Below are 25039 nucleotides of genomic sequence, written 5' to 3' on the forward strand. Positions count from 1 at the left end.
GCCAAGTTTCCCATGGTTCCATAAAGTTTGTTTACAGCCACCAAACCTAGCTCTCTGTGTTCTGTGCTGATACTTAGCTCTAGTTTACACCCAAATGTCCTGTAACAACCCAGTAAGCAGGGGAAGTGTTGATAATGCTGCTAGACAATATTGACCTCTTATGGTCTGGAAAATTCTCTAGTTCAGAACCAGTCAGGTCCCAAGGATGCCAGACTACAGAGGTTCAATCCATAGTTGGGTTCTCTCTGCAGCTTTTGGCAGAAGACATTATTGGTTCCTGGATAAATCATCTGGAGTCCCCAAAGCCTTGCAGGACAATGCTAAGGAAATGTAGCATTGGGTGTTTGATTGTTTGCTTTTCAGTAAAGGAAGCTGGAAAGATGAAAAAGCACTTCTACAAAGGGTCCTCAGGCTAGCTGGACCTGTGCTCTGCTCAAGAAATATTTCAATCCTGGAAGTCCTCTCTCACTCATCGTGGTTTAACACAAGAACTACCACCCATTTTAATGCCTTGCACAAAAATGCACACAAAGCAAGAGACCCATCCACATGGAAATATTTAAACATTATGTAACAGTCACACACAAATAAAGGTCCATGTTTGATGACATACTTCAAGATGGCTGTCTTGGAGTGGCCATAAACTAAGAAACAAGCAAGGAGACCGGCATGCATGGGAAGCTAGGTAAGAAACCAAACAGTAGTTAGTTAATCTGTTTAAATACTGCTGAACTGCAACTTTTGGAAAACTTATTTGTCTTGCCTTCTATGATGAGGTAACTAGCTCAGTGGATTTGGGGAAACTGTTGGAAACTGATATGCCTTGAATTTAATAAAGAGCCGCTGGATACAGTCTCCCAAAGCATTCTTGCCAGAAAGTTAAAGTAGTATGGATTGGATGAATGGGCTAAAGAGCTGCCTAGATGGTCAGGCTCAATGGCTATCAATCAATGGCTCAACATCTACTTGACAGCCAGTGTCAAGCAGAGTGCTCCAGAGATCAGCCCTGGAGCTGATTTTCTTCAATCTCTTCGTTAATGATCTGGATGATGGGATGGATTGCATCATCAGCAAGTACACAGATAACACTAAGATGATAGGGAGGTCGATACGCTGGAGGAAAGTGATAGGGCCCAGTGTGAGCTAGATTGATTGGAGGATTGGGCCAAAAGGAATCTGATGAGGTTTGTTGAGGGGCACCTTGCCCGCCAGCTGGCAAGGATAGGGACAGGCCCTCTGAAAACCCTCGAACTTCCTCTCCAGGTAGAGTCGCCAAACAGCCACAGAGTTTATGCAGTGCAACCTGCGTCTACAGTAGTATGGCCTAGTAGCCAGAGTTAATATGCAATGCCTGGTGTTCAAGGTAGTATGGTCCAATGAACTCAGTCAATATACAACCTCTCTGGGGTCAGGGTAGTATGACCCAATGGCCGCAAGTCCATTTCCTCCCTGCCTCCCTCTGTCCAGGATCAGGGTAGTGGCCACAGTCAATGTATAGTAGACAATGCTCCCCCGCACGGTGGGTTTCTGACGAAGTGGGTAGGACGACCCAGGCTCTCCCTCTTACCTGGTCCCAACCCAAGGCCCTGTTATCAATCGTGCAGCCCATTGCTAGTTTAGCAGGGAATCCTACTACAACACACCAAGCTCTCAGGGAGCATTTCCCTGCCCTGGGCTACTTCCTACCTAGATCTTATCCACTGCAGCCCCTCTTGGCCTGGCTGCCACCGATTGGACTGGCTGTGCTTCTTCCCCTGGAGTTCCTGCAGCACCTCTTCCCCCTGAGGCAATCAGCCCTAACTGAGCAGCTCCAGAGGCTTTTATAGTCAGCCTCCAATTAAAGCATGCCCAGCAGTGCTATAGGGGGTAGGGCCTTCTAAGCCAGCTGGTCCAGGTTAACCCCTTCAAGCCCAGCACAGGGTTGATACCCACTTAAGGGGGAAGGTGTGTGATGGAGCGTATCTGGTGAAGATTCCGGTGTTGGGTCCTCCCCCCTTGTCCACATTAGCATGTGCTCTATCTGGCTGATGAGCCATGCTCAAGTTGTAGAGCTGCAGCAATAAGTGGCACCTCATGATCCTCACACTGGTATCCTTCATGCTATGCAGCCATCTCAGTGACCAGTTGGAATGGGTTACACAGCAGGTAATCTCAATTCGTCAACTGCCGATTTTACCGCTAGGGCTCCTTCTCCACCGTGGATTACTTTTGCACTCATGGAAATAATTTCCTGCTCATACAGAGGACCTAATGTTCTTCTCCTTTTGCCTCCTAGGCCAGCACGGCCCCTAGTCCCACTCATATGCAGTAGTCTGTAAAACGAAAAGCCTCGAAAAATCCAGGTGAAAAAAACTGAGGCCTTAGTTTAAAATGGTCTTTGAGGGCTTGAAAGGTTCTCTCACACTCAGCCAACCATTAAACCTTTCTGGGCTTGAGTTCTTAGTCCGGTCGGATAAGTGAGCAAGTGTCACAAAATCTGGCACAAAGCTGCAATAGTAACCTGGCAATCCCAAAAATTGACTTATTTCTTAGTTGTGAGGGCTTTAAGCCTGCATCTTGTCGATCAGCAGGAATAGGGTCTCTTGTCCAACAGTGTAGCAAAGGTACGTCAGTTCGCATCTCCCCAGATGGCATTTGCTGAGGTTAGCTGGGAGTCCAGTTTCCCCCCAAAGTCCACAGCACAGCCTCTAGATGTTGAAGATGTTCTGACCACGTCTGGCTCTCTCTCACTACATTGTCTATATGGGCTACCACGTATTGATGGTGAGGTTGTAATGTCCGGTCCATAAGTCACTGAAAGGCCACAGTTGCTCCATGTAGACCAGGGATGGGCAAAAGGGCCTCCGCGGGCCGGATTTGGCCTGCCAAGCAGGTTGATCCATCCTGCAAATGCCCAGGGAATCCTGCCCATCAGTTCTCTGAGGGAGTCAAAGTCTGCTTTTCTGAAGTCCAGGGTGTGTATTTTGCTACTCTCCTTTCCTCAGGATCCTGAAATCTATCATCTCATGATCACTGCTTCCTAGGTTGTCACCGACCTCTACTTCTAGTTCCTCCCTGTTTGTGAGAAGCAGATCAAGCTGCATGGCCCCTGGTTGGTTCCTTCAGCACCTGTACCAAGAAGTTATCCCCAACCACTTGCTGTATTGGTGTCCCAACAGATGTCAGGGTGACTAAAGTTCCCCATGAGAACCAGGGCCTGTGATCTGGAAGCTTCTCAGTTGTCTGAAGAAAGCCTTGTTCTGCCTAAACAGTTTATACCCTTTCATGACAGTGCTTCAGTCATGCAAGTCATCTCATCAAGTCTGTTATTCCAATCAAATCACAGTTCTTTGACTGGGCCAGCGCTTCTAATTCTTCCTGTTTGTTTCCCAGACTTCTCGTATTTGTGTACTAACACTTTAGATAGCCAGTTGATTGCCTTACCTCCTTCATTCAAATCACAGATCCTCCTTTGTTGCCAGTTTTTTCAAAAAGATGCCGTTGTCTTTAACCACCTCTTTTACTCTGCTGTTTACCCATGGTGGCATTTTTTTGTTCTTTTATTATGTCTGTTTTTTATTTGAAGGTATACATTTAATTTGAGCCTCTTTTATGGTATTTTTAAATAGTTTCCATACAGCTTGCAAGCATTTTATCCACGTGACTGTTTCTTTTATGTTCCATTTAACTAGTTTCCTCATTTTTCTACATGTCCCCTATTTGAAGTTAAATAATACTGTGGTAAGTTTCTTTAATATTTTTTCTTACCAGGAAGTCTGATTTAATTTCATTATGATTGCTTTTACAGAGCACTTCAGATGTTTTTACCTTTTGGACCAGATCCTATGTTCCACTTTATTTCTAAGTCAGGAACTCCCTCTTCCCTTTTGGTTTCCAGGACTACCTGCTCCTAAAAGTAGTCGCTAATGGGTGTTAAGAAATTTTATCTCTGCATCCCATCCTGAGGAGACATGTGCCTTAATCAACGTACAGATAAAGGTTGAACCTCTCTAGTCCGGCACCCTCTGGACCTGAACAGTACTGAACCGGAGAATTTGCTGAACCACCGAAGGTCAATACTGTCTAACAGCATTACCACTCTTCCACTGCTTTGAAAAGACAGTATGGGTAAATTAGATGTTAACGACATACACTACAGAGCCAGGACTGGTGGCCATAAACAAACTTTATGGGACCACAGGGAAACTTGGCCACACTCATGTTAAGTGGACATCGGGCTAACTAAAATCATGACCGACCACAGATGTTGCCATAGTAGAGAGGTTCAACCTGTAATAAACAGAGGGGTTCAACCTGTATTCAAAATCCCCCATTATTATTGGATTTTCTGTTTTTGTAGCCTCTCTGATCTCCCTGAGCATTTCACCATCATCTTCCTGGTCAGGTGTTCAATACTATATTCCTACCCACGTACTCTTATTGATGCAAGCATGAATTTCTAGACACACAGATTCTAGGTTTTTTGTTTTCTGTTTTAAACTATATTTGACTCTCCTCTTTCACTTCTAGTGCCATTCCCCCACCAGTGTGAGCTACTCTATCATTCTTATATATTTCAGTGGTACTACACTGTCCATTAATTATTGTCATTCCACCAAGTTTCTTCGATTCCTATTACATTCATGTCTTTATTTAGTACCAGGCACTCAAGTTCACCCATCTTAGTATTTAGACTCCTTGCCTTTGTATATAAGCACTTGTCAATACTTAGTTGTCTGCTTTCATGTGATGTAATTAAATGGGACTTCAACTTTTTCTCATAAGCCACTACCCATATTTTATCAACTTTTATCCGGACTTCTTTTCTGAGATAGAGACTCTCATTTAATATTCACTATTGCCCACTCCCACCAAATCAAACAACTCAAATGACCCTCTTCCTCCCAAAAAGGTTTGTAACATGCTTGCTTACCACCTTCCATCAGTTAATTATATTTTATTTGCCCTTTAAGAAAAGGAAACTTCCTATAAGTTTGGCCTCTAACAAGGGTAATTAATATCTCTAATCTCTTTAACAGGTTCTCTCTAAAATATTTAGGTTTCTGGGCTTCCTTAGCTCCTTTAGTAGATGCAGTTATGTGGGAAGCATGTAGATTTATTCCCTGAATACAGAAGTGCCATAGAAAGTTTTTCACTAAATGTTTTGGGCTAATATATTTTTATGTATTAAACAAGACTCTTAATTTACTCTCATTACGTTCTCTATGATTATCTAACTTGTCAAATAAAATGAAGAGCCTTCCAGTTTACACTCTGTACAAAAACAAAACATGTCTCATTAAGAGGTTCTAATCCAGAAGATAGAGGAACAACAATATCCAGTAAGTGGGGGTTTAAGTTTGAAAAAACTCAAACTAGAATAAAGTACTGTCATGAAAGTAATTTAGCACTGGAACTAGGTTACCAAGAGATGTGATGAATTCATCACTATTGCAGGAGTGTTTAAGCAATACTGGCTGCCTTTCTGGAACACATGTTGTTCAGGGCAGCATTCACTTTTATGGTAAGGAAGAAAATTCCCACTGCTGCAGAAAGTGAGGGCTCATCTAGACTATGTGGAAGATTCAAAAGAGAATATGCAAATTCCACGGGAATGTGTATATCTTCTTCCGATCTCACTTTCAAAAGTGGATCTTCGAAAGTTAAAGTAATCAAGACGAGGTTTCTTGGCAACCCCCCTTTTCGAAAAGCCACTTTTTCTCAAAAAATAAGGTTTACATGGCTTTTCGAAAAAGGGGGGGTCGCTGAAAAAGAGCTCCGCTTTCTAAAGTGAGATCGGAATATCCTATGGAATTTGCATATCCTCTTTCAAATCTTCTGGGTAGTCTAAATGAGCCCTGAGTGAAATTCTACAGCCTATGCTTCACAGGAAGTCAAACTAGATCACAGTGGTCCTTTCTGTCTAGAAACTTAGGACCAAAATTTGTTAAACAGAGTATGTAGAAGATTTCTTTACTAGTAAATAGAAAACCACTGAAGTTCAGGCTAGAAATAGCCATGACTACCACTTCTTTTCACGTAAGACACTCTCAGATGGGTCTGTCTGCTTTGAGATGACAATATAAAATAGTAAGATATGCAATGAAGTTTGTAAACAAGAGTACGGAGCAGACAAACAGCAGGATAATAATGAAGTCTCAATACCAAACCTGCGATAAAACAGAAGAGCAATTCCCTTTCTTTACTTCAGGTGGATTTCACAGAGAGGACACTGTACCTTCAACTACTTTGCCACCCTCTTTCTGGGTGTGCGAGAGCCTGGGCAAGAAGAAATGGCATTTTGAGAAGCAAGATGATGCTATGAAATCAAATGTCTGACTCCTTGTCCACCAATAAAACTAGAAAGCTAGATAACCATAATCCAAATGCAACAAGGAGTCCTGTAGCACCTTAGACTAACAGACGTATTGGAGCATAAGCTTTCGTGGGCAAAGACCCACTTGCCCACGAAAGCTTATGCTCCAATACATCTGTTAGTCTATAAGGTGGTACAGGACTCCTTGGTGGTTTTTGCAGATCCAGACTAACACGGCTACCCCTCTGATACTTGACATAATCCAAATGAAATTTAAAATGACTAAGTGCTTAATCCAAACCCAATGGCACCAATAGAGTCTTTGCATGCACTTCAACAGTCTTTGGATCAGGTGTCTGAAAGAACAGATTTCTAAATCCACAGCCAAAGAACTTCTAAATGGACTTGAGATCTGAATATCAAAAGGAACTGGCAGAAGCTTAACAGAAATGTTTAGTTTATACATGATATATACGTGGTAGTTATTGTTGGGGGGGAATCGGAGATACAGGGCAATATAAAATAAGTTACAGCAGCGGTTCTTAAACTTTTTGGGCTCCGTAGCCCTTTACATGCGTAAAAACTTATGCGGCGCCCCAGCAGTCCACTGATTGCATGTGTTGTACCTATCAATGTTTCCAGTTTGTCAGCCTCATGGAGCCCCTGGAGATGTCTCGCAGAACCCTAGGGCTCCGCAGAGCACAGTTTGAGAAACACTGAGTTACAGTATTTTCATTGCAAGGTCAATTCAATACTTGGATGTATTATGAGCATTACTGAGCCATGACAAACATAGGGCCAATACCAACACTCACACAAGAAAGCCAGAAGATAGGTCCATAGACTTCTTGTGAGCCCACATTTAACGTTACACAGGAGTTTACGTGCTTTGATGTACTGATGCCAACATGAGCAACATCTGCCCTATCGTGGTCAGAAAATTTAAAAAAATAAAAACTGTGTCTCAACAGTAACAAGAAGAGTTCAGTTACAAAACAAAAATGACAAATCCTGCAGAATTTTTCTGTAACTTTATTTCAGGCCTACATTATAATATATGTGCCTATGGAGAGACCTACCTGCACTAGAAACAGTACCAAAAGGCTTCCAAAAAAAACTAGAACACATTTTCTGTTTCCCAGATATGAAATTTAATCTATGCATCAAGACACACACACAAAAGGCATTCATAGACTTTGCTGTCCTTGGTCTTAATTCATTAGAGCAATGTATTTCCTATCCCACAGAAAGCAATTATATTTCATATAATTTTAGCAGTTTTTTCTTCAAAGGAGAGAAGTTTCCCACAGTATTCTATGGAGCTGAGCTACTGTATCCAAATGTAGAACAGCAGAGAATCTATTGAGTATTTTTCCCCTTCAGTCTCAAAAGACAAAAGATCAAGCTAGCTCTCAAGTCTACGTACAACATGTGGCCACTGACTTGGCTGTGAGCCTGTAACAAGCAATTTTTCAAGTGAGCTGCAAAAGGAATTCTCCATGAGGATATGAAAAGACAGACTTAAGTGGATACTTTACTCTTGAAATTTTAAGGTCTTCACTATCCTGATTTTGCTAGAGGACATTATGGAAGGCTGGAAAGGAATATCTCGATCCCACACAAGGCTAAGAGAATGGTTCATGTTAACTATATTTTCTGTTTCAGTGCTCTGTCTCCCACATTCCAGAGAACGAACTGGAAGATGTTGTGTTATATCCCTTTGGCAGTATCAGTACTGTCCCCATTAGCCAGAGAATGGTGGTGTTGACAAAAATCAAAAGACTCGTTTCAAAACCTGTATTTGAGATTTTATTGGGGCAGCTTTTTAAGATTGTTGATTGCGCTGATGCTCTTGCTTGAAGTATTAGCTCTCTCAGAAAAACAGGTCATTGTTACAAGGTATACAGTTGTGGCTAAACATGGTTTTATACACAACTTAGTGAAAGTTGTAATTCCTCTCTTCCCTCACATTAGGCTGTGCCATGTATCTTCTTTTTATTTATTTTTAGGGTAGGTCGCTGATAGAAGCTGTGGTGTTTAGCCTAAAGAGAATTACTTTCATGCTAACAGTTAATAACAACTTGAGTACATAATAGGTTGTCACAAGGAGAAAGGAGAAAAACTGTTCTTAATCTCTGAAAATAGGGCAAAAAACAATAAACCTATATAGCTACGAAGGAGGTTTAGGTTGGACATTAGGAAAAACATCACAACAGGGGGTTAAGAAGGTTGTGAAATCATCACTGGAGATTTTAAGACTGGGTGAGACAAATACCTATCGGGAACAGCCTAGATCAGTGTTTCTTAAACTGTGTGCGCCACGGCACACCAATGTGCCACGAGACAGTCGGATATGTACTGTGGCCTCTTAACTCCCTCTCCCACCCGTGGAGACAGAAGCTCAGTTGGGACAACAAGTGGCAATTAAAGGGGCTGCGATGGTTTTTGGGATTTTTTTGCTTTTGCTCAGTAATTTTCTCCCAGTGTTCTGCATTTAAAAAAAAAAAAAAAAAAAAAAAAAAGATTGTTTGGTGTCCCACGGTCCTAAACAGTTTAAGAAACACTGGTCTAGATCAGTGTTTCTCAACCCTTGGGGGGACTCAAGAGACGTCTGGGAGGGTACATCAACTGAAATTTGGAGAAAACTGAATGTTATAACTTTTACAGTGCTTTATTATTTTTGTACTTTTTACACCAAAAAATTTCATCGCCCGCCCAGCTACAATTAAACTGTTTAAACAAATGTGTTGCAATGGTAGAAAAAAATTGTGTACCTGAAAATTATAGGTACTGGGGATACTTATAACTTTTTTGGGGGGGAGAAAGGGGTACTTTATTAAAAAAAGGTTGAGAAACACTGGTCTAAATAACAGCCCTACAGGAGTACAGGGGACTTGACTAGATGACCTCTTATAACCCTACGATTAACTAGATGCATAGACTTGTTTCGTCTGCAAAAACATCACCCCAAAATAAGGAAGGGACAGGAACTAACAATTATATCAGGCCTGCCTCTTCTGTAGACACTGGAGACAAAGACAGATTCTCATTTATTTTACTCCCCCTGAGTCTTGTCTTGCTGATACTGCAGCAATTCATGAACTGAATCAGCCATGCGCCCATAAAGACCTCTTAAAAAATATTACTCTTGCTACTGTTAAATTCAGTGTGAGTTTCATGTGCAAAAACTGTCCCATTTGTACAAATGGAAACCCAGGACACAAGAGACACTGCTGAGTGGCAAATGAGGTATCCTCCACAGGTGATATGTGCAATTGTCTTTCTGTGAAATTTCAAAGTGCTTCACGGTTAGGTGGATTTTGTTCCTTCCAAACTCAAGTCTTAGTTTAAGACAAGTTATTTATAAAACATTCTCTTCTTTATTATGTGGACTACATTTAAAAACAAAAACATCCTGTCAATTTTATTACAAACAATTCAACCTCCTGCAGAGACCAGAAGCAAAGCAGCAAAATGTGCCAGATTTCCAGTATAATGGAAAATTCCGCCGGCATCCATACTATGAGCTAGGGAAGTGGTTCCCGGCTTGTACAGACATTCTTGTGATAGCTCTCAACTGAGCTAGCATACTAAGAACATTCCGAGAGCTGCAGGAGCCGGACATGTGCTAGCAACTCAGGGTGCAGATAGTGTAGTATTTACTATCTTGGCCACAAACCTATCTTGGCTAAGCTACTATTATTTTTACCTTGGCTAGCTGAGATAATAGCTAGGGAGAATGTGTCTACACAAGGTGTGAATCAAACCCCTAGCTTGTTGTATAGATACAGCTCATGTTTAGCCACCATACTTATCAGCAAACTATCTGCAATGCACAGGTGATCCATGTTCTAGCACCATGGTGTCCAACACACTAGCCACTAGCCAGAGATAGCTATTTGTCCAGTTGAATGTGGCTAGTTCGCTATAGCAGCAGCCACTATAGTGGCTACTGCTTCAGAACTGGTTGGACACCATGGTTCTAGCACTATCTGGACAGCCGCTGCGGATGGGACTGCCCGCGCCAGAACTATGTTTTTAAAACTGTTGCATCTTCGGCGCCATTTAAGTTACACGTATTTATGGCACAAAACCTGAGCAAAATGGATAAAAGAAATCTGGCACTAGGTTGGCTGGAACAATTTGTATAGTGGGAGTGCCAAGATATAGTGAACCAAATTGTAAATTCTGTATATCATGGAAACCACTTCAAAGGGAATGCAGCAGCAGCACCCCAGTTGCATCCCATGTTCCAGCACCTACATTTGGCTCTGATTTAGGAGGAGATGAAGTCTGAACCCATGAAATGCCAAGCACCTCCTGCTCCCTCTTTTATTTCAGGATCAGGCCATTAAGAGTGTAGTACCTTCAGTTCAAATCAAACACAGAACCGCTTCCTCTGCTATAACAAGATAGTAAAGGCTTGGATAGCTCTGAATACAATACAAAAGAAGATACAAACAGTAAGAATATTTTCTGGAAAATAAGAGATGTTGCTATTCATTTCCACCTACATGGTTAAAAGGAAATGTAAAACAACAATTTGCTTAATCATTGATTACATTACCAGCAATTTATCATGTTGATAAGTCCCATGGTCCAGGATAGCAAGGTCTAAACCCCATTTTCACCACAAGCAGGCATCACAAATTGCCATGGTTCTGCACTTGCCTTGCAAATTCAGAAAGTCTTAAAACACATTATATGTTTTGTGCCCTATACTATTTAACTTTGGCTCCTCTGATGCAGAAACTGATCTGTGAATAATTTTCTAAACCAAGACTGATCATAGCTTCAGGTCTCTACTTATCTAACCAGTAAAGAGACCCCAAAAGGGCACCATCTTGTATGACATGATCGGTCACAAAAATATTCCATTTATAGCTTGCATACAAATATACACTTACTGTTTATTATGAAAAGCAGGCTCAGTTCTTTAAAGCATTTTCCCTCTACATATCATAATGCAGTACTTAGTATAAAAGGGGTTTATAGAAACAAACATTCAGTTAAGGTCTTCTGTAAAAAACTCATCTGATAGTCACTAGAGAGCTGAAAAGATTCTCAGATTATATGAATGTATACACACACACACACACACACACACTAATATGATAAAGTTACTTTTAACTTTAGCAAGAACTCTATAGCAATTAAACAGATCTTCATTAAGGTACAAAGATATTTAGCCTACCTCATCAAGGCTGCTATCTTCTTTCTTCAAGGCTTTAAAAAAAAAAGGGGGGGGGGGGAGGAGACAATCATTATGTCATGCCTTTCAATGAGTATAAAACAATTAAACCCAAGAATAAAGAGAAAAATAGAGAAACCTTTTCCTGTAGTAACTGGAAGGAATAGACTGGCCTGAATAACAATTTTACAATAAAAAATATGAAACTGTAAATCGAATGGAGTATTGCACAGCATGTATCTGAGAAATAGGTTTCATAAATATGTAAATCAAACTGTCCTCTCAAGTTAAAGAAAATAGGAGTCTATAATTCTTTACTTTTAAATTCCCATTGAGCATGAAAACACTTCAAGGAGAGTCTGAGTTAACGGCAAAAGTCCCTGAGTAAACCAGATCTCATACACCACAATATCTTCAGTTCATATAGAACTCAACATTTCCAGTACAACAGAACATGCATTGTAACCAGTGCTCATTATACTCTATGGTTTATTTTAAGTTGACAGCATAGACCTCACATACGTTCATGCTTATTGTATGCAAACATCCTATTGGCTAAAGGTAAAGTCAAGATAGAAGAGAGATCTGGAGTGTGAAGCAGTAAGGCACAGCGGAAAAAGTGTTGCAAGCAGATTTGCAGCTCTGACAGAGGCTAATCCATTTCAAGTGCTTCATTGAGTACTGGATACCTGCACTGAAATGTAAACAACGTTAATTTCTTCAATTCACTACTGGCATTACATCAGCCTGCAGGATAAAGGATATATTTAATGTATGAACCTACTATGGTCACTTCATCAAGAAATTATGTTCTGTAATTAATAAAAAACCACTTCACGCTCATGAGTTTGCTCTTTTGTGACTGCCCTGAACAGTTAAAACTAACCAAGCCATAGGACTGCTGATTGAACTATTTTTACACTGGCTTACACATTTACAGTTAGCAGCTGAAAAGCAAGAATTGTAGAGGTTATGCTGCCCCCACACCTGGAATAATCATCCTCTCTCTTCCTCTACTTATTGCTCACTTTCCTCAAAGTTATTCCCTCAGGTCATCTCCTCTTAGGTCTTGCTTCTCTGGTGAAAATGTGACCCACAAATCTTATCTATTGGAGATATTAAAAGTGGAAGTTTCAGCTTATATAGAGCTCAGGCATTTTACTACTACATGTTGAATCTCTATAAATTCAGACTCTCTGGTCTAGCAACCAGAGATTCCTGATAGCAGGCTGGTGCCTAGGAGCCCAGTGGGCTGGCAGGGCTATGGGCAGCAAGCTGGCAGCAGGGCAAGGAGCCCAGCTCCCACAGCCAGGAGTTTGGGAGTGCCGCAGCAGGGCAGACAAGGAAGGGCAGAGACCAGCAGAGCAGCAGGGCCTGCAGCTGGTCCGGTCCAAAGATGGGGGGCTGGTAGCAGGAAGGTCAGATATGACAAGGGAGGTTAGCTATTGTGTAATTGAATAGTTGCATACCTGAATTAAATCTTAGTGGTTACACAACTATTCAGTAGTCTCCAAGGGGTGGGGCAGGCAACCAGTACTCTCCGGCCTCTCTCCCAGATGGAGCCGATCCACGAGGGGAACCAGTTTAAAAGCCAGCTCCCCTCAGTCCGGCTGCCTGCCGCCCTGCAGTCCTGGCGCTTATACCGAGGCAGCCCCTTTCTGTGCTGGGGTCCAAGCTCCCCACAGATGGAGGCCGCTTCATAGGATACGGGAGTAGCCTCTGTCCCTGGGGAGCTCGGACCCTCCGCAGACACAGGCTGCTTCGCAGCCGCTTTCTCTGCCCCCTACACTGCTGCCTTTTAAGCTAGCTGCCCCTACCACTAGCTCCTGCCTCTTTCCCCACCCTCTGTAGGTAGGGTTGCCAGATACTTTCCCAAAAAAATACTGAACATGAGGGAGGGAAAACTGGTTGAGAAAATAAGGGGGAGAACCAAAGTTGAGAAAAAAAGGGTCACTGCGCCCTTAAATCCCAGCGCTCCACACTCCTCGCTTTTTTTTTTTTTTAACTGGACGAAGGCTGCAGATACCGGACTGTCCAGGCCAATACTGGACACCTGGCAATCCTATCTGTAGGAGGCAGCAAGCGGGGGGACAGGCTGGTCCGCAGAGCCGACAGGCATAGAAAGCCGGCTTGAAAACTAGCTCCCCATGTGTATCGGCTCCAGCCTACCCTGCTCACCTGCTGCCTCTCTATCAGAGGCAGCAGTGCAAGGGTGGCGGGGGGGGAGGGAGGGGACAGAGGCAGATCCACTGCTCGTGGAGAGCCTGCTTAAAGCCATCTCATGGGCACAGGCATCAGCTCCCAGTGCTCCCCTTCCTTATGGGGGCGGAGGGGTGGAGGAGGGGGAAGAGAATGAGTGTAGTCAACGAGATTAACCAATAAACCCAGGCTTAGCGGTTAACCATATACTTGACTACACATGACATCCCTAGATATGACCTTCTGTGGTCCAGCAAAATCCCTCATCCAGTGCCATACAGGGAGATCCAAACTGTACATTGACAGACAATACACCACCACTGCTTTGCCTCTACTACAGTTTTTACCATTTCTTCACTGGCAGTGAATTACCAATCCAATTTTTCCCAGTGAGGAGAAAGCCCAGAGATCTTGTGTTTTGTTTGCCTTTACACTGAAAGTTCATTGCCCAGGGACAGGTTTTACTTCTGGCCTGAAAAGAGCCATCTAAATGTAGATCTTGTTAACAAGACCTTATCTAGAATTTAAACTAATTATTTGCTGAGTAATATTGTGTATCAAATGTATTTTTATTGAAATCAAGTTAAGGACTGAAGAAAGGAAAAAAAACTTGACAAAATGAATTCAAACTCACATGCAATTATGAGATTCCAGGTGCTGGGGCTTGAACAACAATACCAAATGTTACAATTCTCATAATCAAATCACAGGTTGGTAAGTGACAATAATTCTGTTGCATGTGTTATGCTGTATTTTTTATATTGTTGTACCTTTAATTATATTTTAACTTTGGCTAAAATGGATATTTAAAAATTGTTATACAGAGAAATCAACATATGAAAATTTTCCTAGCCAGCAAAACTAAAACTCCTGACAAATCTCAGTGTGAGAGAGAAATTGTAATGAGCAAAGAGTTATCTGGAATAGGGTTGCCTGCCATCTGATTTTCAACCAGAACACCCAGTTAAAAAGGCCACTAAACGTCAGGTTGTTTGCCATTTCTGGGAGCCACATGGAGCTAGGACAGACATGTCCAGCTTCTAGGCACAGGATGGGATCAATGTACTGCCTGCACCTGCTGGTGCCACCCCTGCAGCTCCCACAGGCTGGGAATCATAGCAAATTAAAATTGCACGGGGACAGGCAGCACCAGAACCCGTTGGCCCTTTCACCTAGGAGTTGGACATGCTGGCCACTTCCAGGTGCCCCCGTGAAGTAAGTCACTGGGCCAGAGTCCTCACTGCAAGCTCCCTCCCGCACCTCAACCCCCACCCTAGCCAAGAGAGTGCATGAGTGTGGGGCAGAGCAAGTGACAAAAGGGAAAGGAGATGGAACAAACAGGCGTGGGGCCTTGGAAAAAAGGTAGGACTGGGGGCAAGGCCTCAGGGAAGGAGCAGGGCAGGACCAGGACACGGGAGTCTGGTTTTGTGCAATTAGAAAGTTGGCAACCCTAATCTGACCAGATTATAAAATGGCCAATCTGAAGGTCCACTAAAAATGCAAACTTCATACAACCATATATGGTACTTACAAATTATGTTACTACCTCATCACTATGGTACTTTTTTAAAACAATAAGATGGTTCTAAAAACAAAAATGCAAATAGTTTACAAATTCACTTGTCACTATCTAAGGCATGTGAGCTATGTGAATTCTTATCAGCTGAAGTGATAAGATTTATAGTAATGTGAATTTAATAATCAGATACACTAACTGCTCAGAATTACAACGGACATTTTTATTACGGAAAACATATAATGTTTTCTTTCATTTCTTCCATCTGGAAACCAGAATAGGAGCATAAGAAAACAAATCAAATAGAATGAATTGAACAATCCTCTTAAAACACAAGTTTTGGTGCTAGACTAAATACACTAGCATTAGCAGATGTCTTTAAATTATTTGTTTTAAAAGAACTTGATATGTATAACTGACAAATTTCTTCAAAAATATACCTTTAATCAGTGCTTAGAGTGGTCTAAATCTGGGAATAACAGTTTTAACAAGACTATGCAGAGTTTGCCCCTTTATGCAAGCTGGCTCAATGCCTTGGGATCAACCCCTTACTTTAAGTGCTGCCTTTAATTAATAATTTATTCATCTTACAGTTATTTCATGTTGATGCATAATCAATCATCAATCTTCATAGTATGTTAAAATACTAATGGCACAGTGATTTGGCTTGATTCTTTTAAACAACTAATTAGCATAATGTTTAGTGATTAAATTTAAGTAGACTCCATGTTTTCCTCATCAAACCAAGGAACTACAACTTTCTTCGGAGGGTCAAATTAGATTGCCAAGCCAAAGACAGCTACAAAAATGTCAGTAGAAATCTATTTCTTTAAAGCAGTGTTTCCCAATTGGTGCTCCAGGGAACCCTGGGGTTCCGCGAAGCAAAACTAGGGGTTCCGCGAGGAGCCAACACTCCCCTGCTCCCTCTATCTTTCAGAGAGCCAGCTAGCCAGCAGAGGCATGGGCGGTGAGTTGTGTGGGCTCATGGTGCCCATGCTCCACCAATATTTGGAGCTGAAGCGGGCCCCGGCCCCCCCGACGCGTCCTCCCACCCCGGCCCCAGAGCATCTCTCCCCCATCCCTGTTCCATCCCTGCTGTGCGCAACCTTCACTGAGTTCCCCCTTGCTGGTTGCTGTTGTCCTGCGCGGCTTGTTCAAACCGATGGGCAGGAGACGCCCGGGCGTGACATAACGTCACAGCCCAGGATTTTAAAACTGCTGGACGCTGCATTGCGCCATGTGGCTGAGTTTCAGGTTCAGAGTCCAGGGACGGAGCACACAGACTCCAGCCCCGCAAAGGGGAAGGCAGAAGGTAGGGGAAGGGCTGGGAGAGGAAGGGGCTTGTGCGGAGGGGAAGGGGAGAGAGGGAAGAGAGGGGAAGGCACCAAAAGGACAGGGCAGAGGAGAGACAAATGCCAGGGGACCAAGTGCAAACAATGAGGAAAAAGGCAGGAGGGGAGGTGTCAGTGGAAGGGAGACAGGGTGATGCTGGGAGGGAAGAGGGTAAGGGCATTGGTGACTAAAGTGGGGAGGAGGAGGTACTGGGAGAATGCTTGAAAGGAGTGGGCATGAGGAAGGCCAGGATGGAGAAAGTCATGTGTGAGGACACAGGAGCATGAGGGGAATGGGGACAGAGGATGGTGAGGGGGTGGGCATCATGGAGAAAGAGGGCAAAGGGGATAGGGGCAGTGAGGGAAGAGGGAGGCAACAGGAGGGTGCAGGAGTAAGAGAAGGTGCAAATGCCAGGGGATTCTGGGGGTGAAGCAGAAGGGCAGACACCTGCAGGGGAGGGACCAGCACCAAAGGAGAGATGCAGGGCAGGTTTGTAGAGGGAGGTGTAAGGCGAGGGGATGAGGAGAGGTAGCTCACATGATCAGAGTGGGGCTACTGGAGGAGTGGGCACAGGGAGGAGAGAAGGGCTGGTGGAGCAGGGCAGGTTGCAGGAGGACTGAGGGCAGTGAGAAGGGCAGGAGTCAGGACAGCAGAGGTGGGTGTTGAGTTGGGGGGCAGCAGGCACCAGGGGAGCTGAGGGAACAAGGGGAGGAGACATGGCAGCAGAGGGAAAAGGTAAAGGTTTAAAAATATTTATTAATAACTTGGGTGCCACAGTGGCACATCCAAACAATCCACATGAACTCAGTACTGGTGCACAACACAAAATTCATTTTGCTCACACGAGGAAACTCAAAGGCTATGTGTACACTGGCGGTTTCTTGTGCAAGAACATCTTGCGCAAGAACACATCCACACTGCCATGTGCAAGCTGTGCTTTTGCACAAGTGCATCTATGGCAGTGTGGATGCTCTCTTGCCCAAGAAAGTGCCAATAGCCATTTTAGCCATAGGGCTAAATTCATGTTGCCTGTCCACAGTGGCCTCTTGCACAAGAACAGTTGCGCAAAAGGGCTTATTCCTGAGTGGGAGCATCATAGTTCTTGTGCAAGAAGCCCTGATTTCATACGTGAGAACATCAGTTGCCTGCGCAAGAACACACGGCCAGTGTAGACAGGAAGCCAGTTTTTGTGCAAGAGTGGCCGCTTTGGTGCAAAATCGCACCAGTGTAGACACAGCCAAGGGGAGGGAGGTAGGGAGGGGGGCAGGGTATCAGCACTGGCTCAGCATGTCTGCATGGTTTGGGGGAAGGTGCAGGGAAATTGAGCTCAGCTGGGCTGCAGAGTGGGGAGGTCCGGGGAGCTGGGCTGGGCTGTGGGGTGGGGGTGTGTGTGTGGAGCTCAGAGCTCAGTTTGGCTGCAGGAGGAGGGAGGTGCTGGGAACCGGGGCTAGACTCAAGGGGAGGAAGGGGCAGGGAATCAGCGCTTGGCTCAGCAGTTTTGTGGGGCTTGGGGGAAGTGCAGGGAAACGGGGTTCAGCTGTGTTGTGGGGGAGGCATGCAGGGAACCAGTGCAGGGCTCAGCTGGGCTGAGGTGGATGGGGGAGGGCATACAGAACAGATGGGCAGCTCACAGCTGGGCTGTGAGGGGCTGCAGGGAACTGGTGCTGCACTCCCTTGGATTGTGGGGGATGGTTTTGGGGGAGGTGCAGGGAACCAGTGAGGGTGGGCAGCTCAGTTGGGTTGCAGGAGATAGAGGTGCAAAGAAGCCTAGTGGGGAGCAAGGAAACCAGGAACCCTGAAATGACCTCTCCTGGTCCAAAAATACCTCATCTGGAACCAGTCAGGTCCAGAGGGTGCCAGATCAGGGAAGTCCAACTCCTACCCAACTCCCCTCCTTGCACCCTCCCTCGTAGCCAGACACCCTACCCCCAATATGCTCCTGCTCCCTTCCCCTGACCAGACACCCTACATCCAGCCTGCTTCTGCACCCTACCTACCACCCAGACCTTGCTCCCTTCCACCCCCACCTCCCTCCCAGATCCTGCACCCCATCCCTATCTCGCTCCTTGGCAGCCTTGCCATCCACCCTAGCACCTAGCACTACCCTGTCCCTGGCCCCAGCACCCTGCCTCACACCCCAGGACTCAGCACCGCCCTGGCCCCAGCACCTTGCCAGTCACCCTAGTGCCCAGCAGGACCATGTCCCTGACCCCAGCACCTCACCACTTGCCAACCCCAGCACCTTGCCCCAGCACCCCACCACCTGAGCCAGCATCCTTCCACCCAGCAGCATCCTCTCCCCAGCCCCAGCACCCACTTTCACTCTGTCCCCTGCCCCCACCAGCACCTTTGGGACCACATTAGTGAGGCTTGGGGTTTTTGGGAGGGTTGTTTTTTTTTTTTTTTTTTGCATCTCACTTGTGTGGCCCCAACTGACTTTTCTGTGTGTCAGTGACCCTTGACTCAAAACAGGTTCCTCACCCCTCTCATAAATAAAGACCATGCTAAAACCTTTTGAGTTTGACATAATATTTTATTTAAAAATGAAGCCAGACCAACAAGCCCCCAATTGGGGCCAAACCCCCATCTCACTGCAGCATCATAACTCTCCTGCACCACCTGACCCCAAATCTGAGCCTATCATACACTGGAACCCCCTGTCCTGAGCCTCTTACATCCCCAAACTCCTGCATCTCCACATCCTCAGTCTTCTGCCACAACTCTCCTGCACCATCCACACATCACAAATCTGTGTCCTGAGCCCATCATACTCACAGCCTCCTTGCCCTGAGTCCCTCACGTATCCAGCCCAAACTCCTGCACCCTCACATCCCAACCTTCTACCTGAGCCCAACACTCCCGAGCCTGGAGCCCCCTCCCCAAGCCAACATCCCCTTCTCCTGCATCCAAATTCCCTCCCAGAGCTTGCACTCCTCACCCCTTCCCACACCCAAATCCCTCATTCCCACACCACACCTCCTGTCTCAACCTAGTGAGAGTATATAAGGGCTGGGAATAGCAAGTGATGGAGAGATGGGGAACAGAGCGAATGAGGCCTCAAAGAAGGGAGGTGGGGGGTCTTGGGGAAGGAATGTGATTTTCATGCATTGGTGGGGATTTTCATGAATTGGTGGGTCCCTCTCCCCCCCCCCTTTTTTTTTTTTGCTTGACAAACCTAGGGGTTCCTTGAAAAGCTGAAAAGGGTTCCTCAGCCAAATAAAATTGGGAAACACTGCTTTAAAGAAACTAAGTGTTATTTAATTATTTAAATTTCTTAGACTATCATGAAGAATATCACAATCATTTTGGTATTTATAACAAATTTTATAAACAGGATGTCCTTTCTACAGATAGGTTTCTGATATTGCAGACTGACTAGGCAGCGAATTCAGAACTTTTGCATTGAGTAACAAGTAGTAGTTGTGCTACCATTTTAAGAATACTGAGTTCAACACAAACAGTATGCACTTTTCAATATACCACTGATCTACACTATCTATTACAGTAAAACCTGTGTTATCCAGCACACTTGGGGATTAGGGCGTTCCGGTTATCTAAAAATTCCAGTTATCTGAAGATCCCATCAACCTAGGAAAAACCAATGGACAATAATAGTAAAACTAAAGTTTTTAATATTGATAATTTTGTAGTGTGAGGCAGTTAGTGTCTCATTTCAGGGCTCGACAAATACATTCGCCCGCGGCAAGTAGATTTTGCCAGCTGGCGAGTGCAGGGGCGGACTGGCCTGGTGCGCCATTGTAATGGGCTGGCTAAAGCCCGCACTACAGGCGGCGTGGCCCCATCCAATCCGGCGGAGGAGCAGAGTGCTGCCGGGGAGAAGGAATCACAGCGATTCTTAGCGCCGGGCTGCCTGCGTGCAGCTGTGGCACGAGGAGGCAGGGCGCCAGCAAATGCCAGGATGCTGCCGTGACGTGGCCACGCTGATTTTAAAGGGCCGTGGCAGCTCAGCTCTGGCTGCGTGTCCCCAGCAGCTGGCTGCGGTGCGCAACAGACCCAGGGCCTGCCCCACCAGCTTGAGTCCTGCCACAGCCCCAGCCCCCGCTACCAGCCGACCGCCTGGCTCGCTGCACCCACCCAGTGCCCCATCTGGCTCCCGCCGCCCATTCCCCACGTCGCCCCTGCATCCTGGATCCCCTGCTCTCCCTCTGACTCTGCGTCGCCCTTGCACCCTGCACCCCCGCCCCAGCTCTGTGCTGCCCGTTTCCTGCACTGCTCCTAGACCCCGATCCCACCGCCCCTCCCGTTCCCCGCATCCCATTCCCCATGCCTCCACCACACCCTGCACACTGCTCCCCCCAATCCCTGCATCCCTCCGCCTCTGTGCCTCCTGTTCCCCACGCCACACCTGTCCCCCCCCCCCCCCCCGCACTGTTCCCTGCACCCCTCTGGCTCTGTGCTGTCCCTGCACCCTGTTTCCCCTGTGGGTTGGGAGTGAGGGGTGCTTGTCCATAGGGAGGGGCTGGACAGGACAGGGCAAAGGCTGCTGTGACCCAGCAGCGAGTGAAAGGGGGAGTTCACTTGAAGCACCTTTGCCTTTATGGAAAAAAATAAATGAAAATGCTATTTGCTATTTATAGTCCTGCCACAGCCCAAGCCCCCGTCCCTTGTGGATGATGAATCTGAGGAACTGTCCTGGATTGAAGTGTCATTAGAGGAGGTTTTGGAACAAATAGAAAAACTTAATGTTAACAAATCTCTGGGACCGGATGGCATTCACCCAAGGGTTCTAAAAGAACTCAAATGGGAAATTGCTGAGCTATTATCTGTGGTTTGTAATCTATCCTTTAAATCGGCTTCCGTACCTAATGACTGGAAGGTAGCCAACGTGACACCAATATTTAAAAAGGGCTCTAGAGGCGATCCTGGCAATTACAGACCGGTAAGTCTAACTTCAGTACCGGGCAAATTAGTCGAAACAATAGTAAAGAATAAAATTGTGAAGCATGTAGAAGAACATAATTTATTGGACAACAGTCAACATGGTTTCTGTAAAGGAAAATCCTGTCTTACTAATCTGTTAGAGTTCTTTGAAGGGGTTAACAAACATGCGGACAAGGGGGGATCCAGTAGATATAGTATACTTGGATTTTCAGAAAGCCTTTGACAAGGTCCCTCACCAAAGGCTCTTGTGTAAATTACATGGCCATGGGATAAGAGGGAGGGTCCTTTCTTGGATTGAGAACTGGTTAAAAGACAGGAAACAAAGGGTAGGAATAAATGGCAAATTTTCAGATTGGAGAGGGGTAACTAGTGGTGTACCCCAAGGGTCAGTCCTGGGACCAATCCTTTTCAACTTATTCATAAATTATCTGGAGAAAGGGGCAAGCAGTGAGGTAGTAAAGTTTGCAGATGATACAAAACTGTTTAGGATAGTCAAGACAGAAGCAGACTGTGAGGGACTCCAAGAAGATCTCACCAAACTAAGTGATTGAGCAACAAAATGGCAAATGAAATTTAATGTGGATAAGTGTAAAGTAATGCACATTGGGAAAAATAACCCCAACTATACGTACACTATGATGGGGGCTAATTTGGCTATGACAAATCAGGAAAGAGATCTTGGAGTTATCGTGGACAGTTCTCTGAAAACTTCCACACAGTGTGCAGCGGCAGTCAAAAAGGCAAATAGGATACTAGGAATTATTAAGAAAGGGATAGAAAATAAGACCCAGAATATCTTACTGCTCCTGTATAAAACTATGGTACACCCACATCTTGAATACTGTGTACAGATGTGGTCTCCTCACCTCAAAAAAGATATTTTGGCCTTGGAAAGGGTTCAGAAAAGGGCAACTAAAATGATTAGGGGTTTGAAACGGGTTTGGAGAGGTTAAAGCGACTGGGACTTTTCAGTTGAGAAAAGAGGAGACTGAAGGGGGATACGATAGAGATCTATAAAATCATGCGTGGTGTGGAGAGGGCCGATAAAGAAAAGTTATTTATTAGTTCCCTAAATAGAAGAACTAGAGGACACCAAATGAAATTAATGGGTAGCAGGTTTAAAACTAATAAAAGAAAGTAGTTCTTCACACAGCGTGTAGTCAACCTGTGGAACTCCTTGCCAGTAGAGGCTGTGAAGCCTAGGACTATAATAGAGTTTAAAGAGAAGCTAGATAATTTCATGGAGGTTAGGTTCATAAAAGGCTATTAACCAGGGGATAAAATGGTGTCCTTGGCCTCTGTTTGTCAGAGGCTGGAGAGGGATGGCAGGAGACAAATCACTTGATCATTGTCTTCGGTCCACCCTCTCTGGGGCACCTGGTGCTGGCCACTGTCGGTAGACAGGATACTGGGCTAGATGGACCTTTGGTGTGACCCAGTACGGCCGTTCTTATGTTCTTATAGGGCTAAAATGCTGGGACAAAAATGAAAACAAAAAACACATTGCAAAATGCAAATGTGTAAAAGACAACAAAAAGGGGGGGGGGGTTGCTTGGCCCTGGGGGAGGGGAAGCGGCTGGGATGGGCTGTGGGGAGGAGAGGGGAATAGATGGGGAAGGGGCTTGTGCTGAGGGGAGGGGAGGAGGTCAGGAGAAGAAGAAGAAGAAAGGGGAAGGCACCAACGGACAAGGGTGCAGGAGAGACAAATCCCAGGGGGCCAAGTGCAGATAATGAAGAAAAGGGAAGGAGGGGAGATGACAGTGGGAGGGGGGAACAGGGTGATGCTGCGAGAGGAGAGGGTAACAGCACTGGGGGCTAGAGGGAGGAAGGGAAGGTGCTGGGAGAAGGCTTGAAAGAAGGGGTGGGCATGAGGAAGGTGGGGATGAAGCAAGGCATGTGTGAGGGCACAGGGCAAAGGGGGTGGGTATCAGGGGAAAAGTGGGCAAAGGGGGCAGGGGCAGTGAGGGAAGGGGGAGGAACCAGGAGGATGCAGGTGCCAGGAGATTCTGGGGGTGAAGCAGAAGGGAAGACACCTGCAGGGGAGGGACCAGCCTCACAGGAGAGAGGCAGGGCAGGTGTGTAGAGGGAGGTGTTAGGAGAGGGGATTGAGGGGTAGCTCAGAGTGGGGCTACTGGAGGAGTGGGCACGGGGGGGAGAGAAGGGCTGGTGGAGGGGGACAGGTCTCAGGAGGGCTGAGGGCAGTGAGAAGGGCAGGAGTCAGGACAGCAGAGGAGGGTGAGGGGTTGGGGGGCAGCAGGCACCAGGGGAGCTGATGGAGCAAGGGGAGGAGACATGGCAGCAGAGGGCAAAGGTAGAAATTTATAAAATATTTATTAATAACTTGGGTGATATTTATTAAGAACGTATTAGTAATTACAGTTCTTATTAGGAATTTATGCCATTAAAAAAACACCTAGGGGGGGAGAGTGGCGAGTCCCTTTTTTGTCTGGTGAGTAGGGTTTTCCAGAATTTGTTGAGCCCTGCTCATTTCTATTTTGAGTTAAATAAAAAATTGTTAATCTCTTTAAGAAGTACTAAGCCAATCACGGTAAACCAAGCCAGGCCTGTGCACCTGAAGATGTGACAGTATTGTGGCTAGGGGCAATGCCAGTTAAAGTTTTCTGGTTAACAGAGTGCCAGAAAACAAAGGTTTCACTCTAGTACACTACAAATGACAGTTCTTGTTGGATGAAAGTTCAGAAAAGGATACTTTGGCATTAGATGTTTCTCAGTACAATGAAATAATTAGTCAAGACCAGGTATGCTAGAGACCATGGGCCAGAGTATAGCTACAGATGGTGGGAAAAGCCAGATCTATGCCAACTCTTGCTAATCCCCAGAGGCAGTGACTGAAGTACAGTACACTAGGTTGCAAAGATCCCAGCTCATACAATAGCTTCTGAGACGACTCTGACTTGTGAAGGGTCTGAAGCTGTCCCTGGATGTGTTCAGGGGACCATCAAGATAGTTTTAAGGGTCCATACCTCATCAGGTTCACCAAGCAGAGCTCTGCCACACCCCAGGATCAGGGTCTCTTACTTAAAATGAAATCAGTTGTATGAATAAATTTACAGTTTTTTGTCTGGGCAGCAACTGAGTCCTGCTTAGCATTTTTTGCACACTGCAAAGCACTACGTCAACAATACAATTGGGAAAAAATACACAGATACCTTAAAGCAGGGGTGGGCAAAAGAGTGTCCACAGCCCGAATCTGGTCCACCAAGCTGTTTGATTTGGCCCACGGCCACCCTGCCTATTCCCCACCCCCAGGCCAATCCAAACCTGGGGGAGGAGGGAATGCACGAATTCTCCTCCCCCGCCAGGGGCGCGCAGCAGCAGGGGCACACAGCACCAGAGGCAACTGTCAGCTGTTCAAAAGAGATAGCAGTTCCCTCTAGGCTCTGCACAGTCCTGGCAGGGCAGGGGGCAAAGACTTGACATGCTTTCCCACGCCAATCAGAGCCTGGGGGTGGAGGAGCACACAAAGTCTCCTCCCCCTGCTGGGGCAGGCCTCAGCTAGAGGGAAGAACTCCTTTCCGCCTGAGACCTTGCCCTTTTAGGGGCAGCCTGCAACCACTTCCCCAATTCGTGAAGTGGCCCCCCT

The 25039-nt window shown here is 45.5% G+C and overlaps 1 protein-coding gene across 2 annotated transcripts in view; it reads right to left on the minus strand.

The window, feature by feature from the left end:
- CDK14 (cyclin dependent kinase 14) overlaps window positions 1-25039 on the minus strand; it is a 527195-nt gene that overhangs the window by 490032 nt on the left and 12124 nt on the right. For both annotated transcript variants that reach the window (XM_075922396.1, XM_075922397.1), the window contains exon 2: window positions 11490-11521. In XM_075922396.1, coding sequence (XP_075778511.1) covers window positions 11490-11521 — 32 coding nt within the window. The remainder of the gene's footprint in view (window positions 1-11489; window positions 11522-25039) is intronic.

The sequence above is a fragment of the Pelodiscus sinensis genome, chromosome 2 (assembly GCF_049634645.1).
Source record: "Pelodiscus sinensis isolate JC-2024 chromosome 2, ASM4963464v1, whole genome shotgun sequence".
NCBI lineage: Eukaryota > Metazoa > Chordata > Testudines > Trionychidae > Pelodiscus > Pelodiscus sinensis.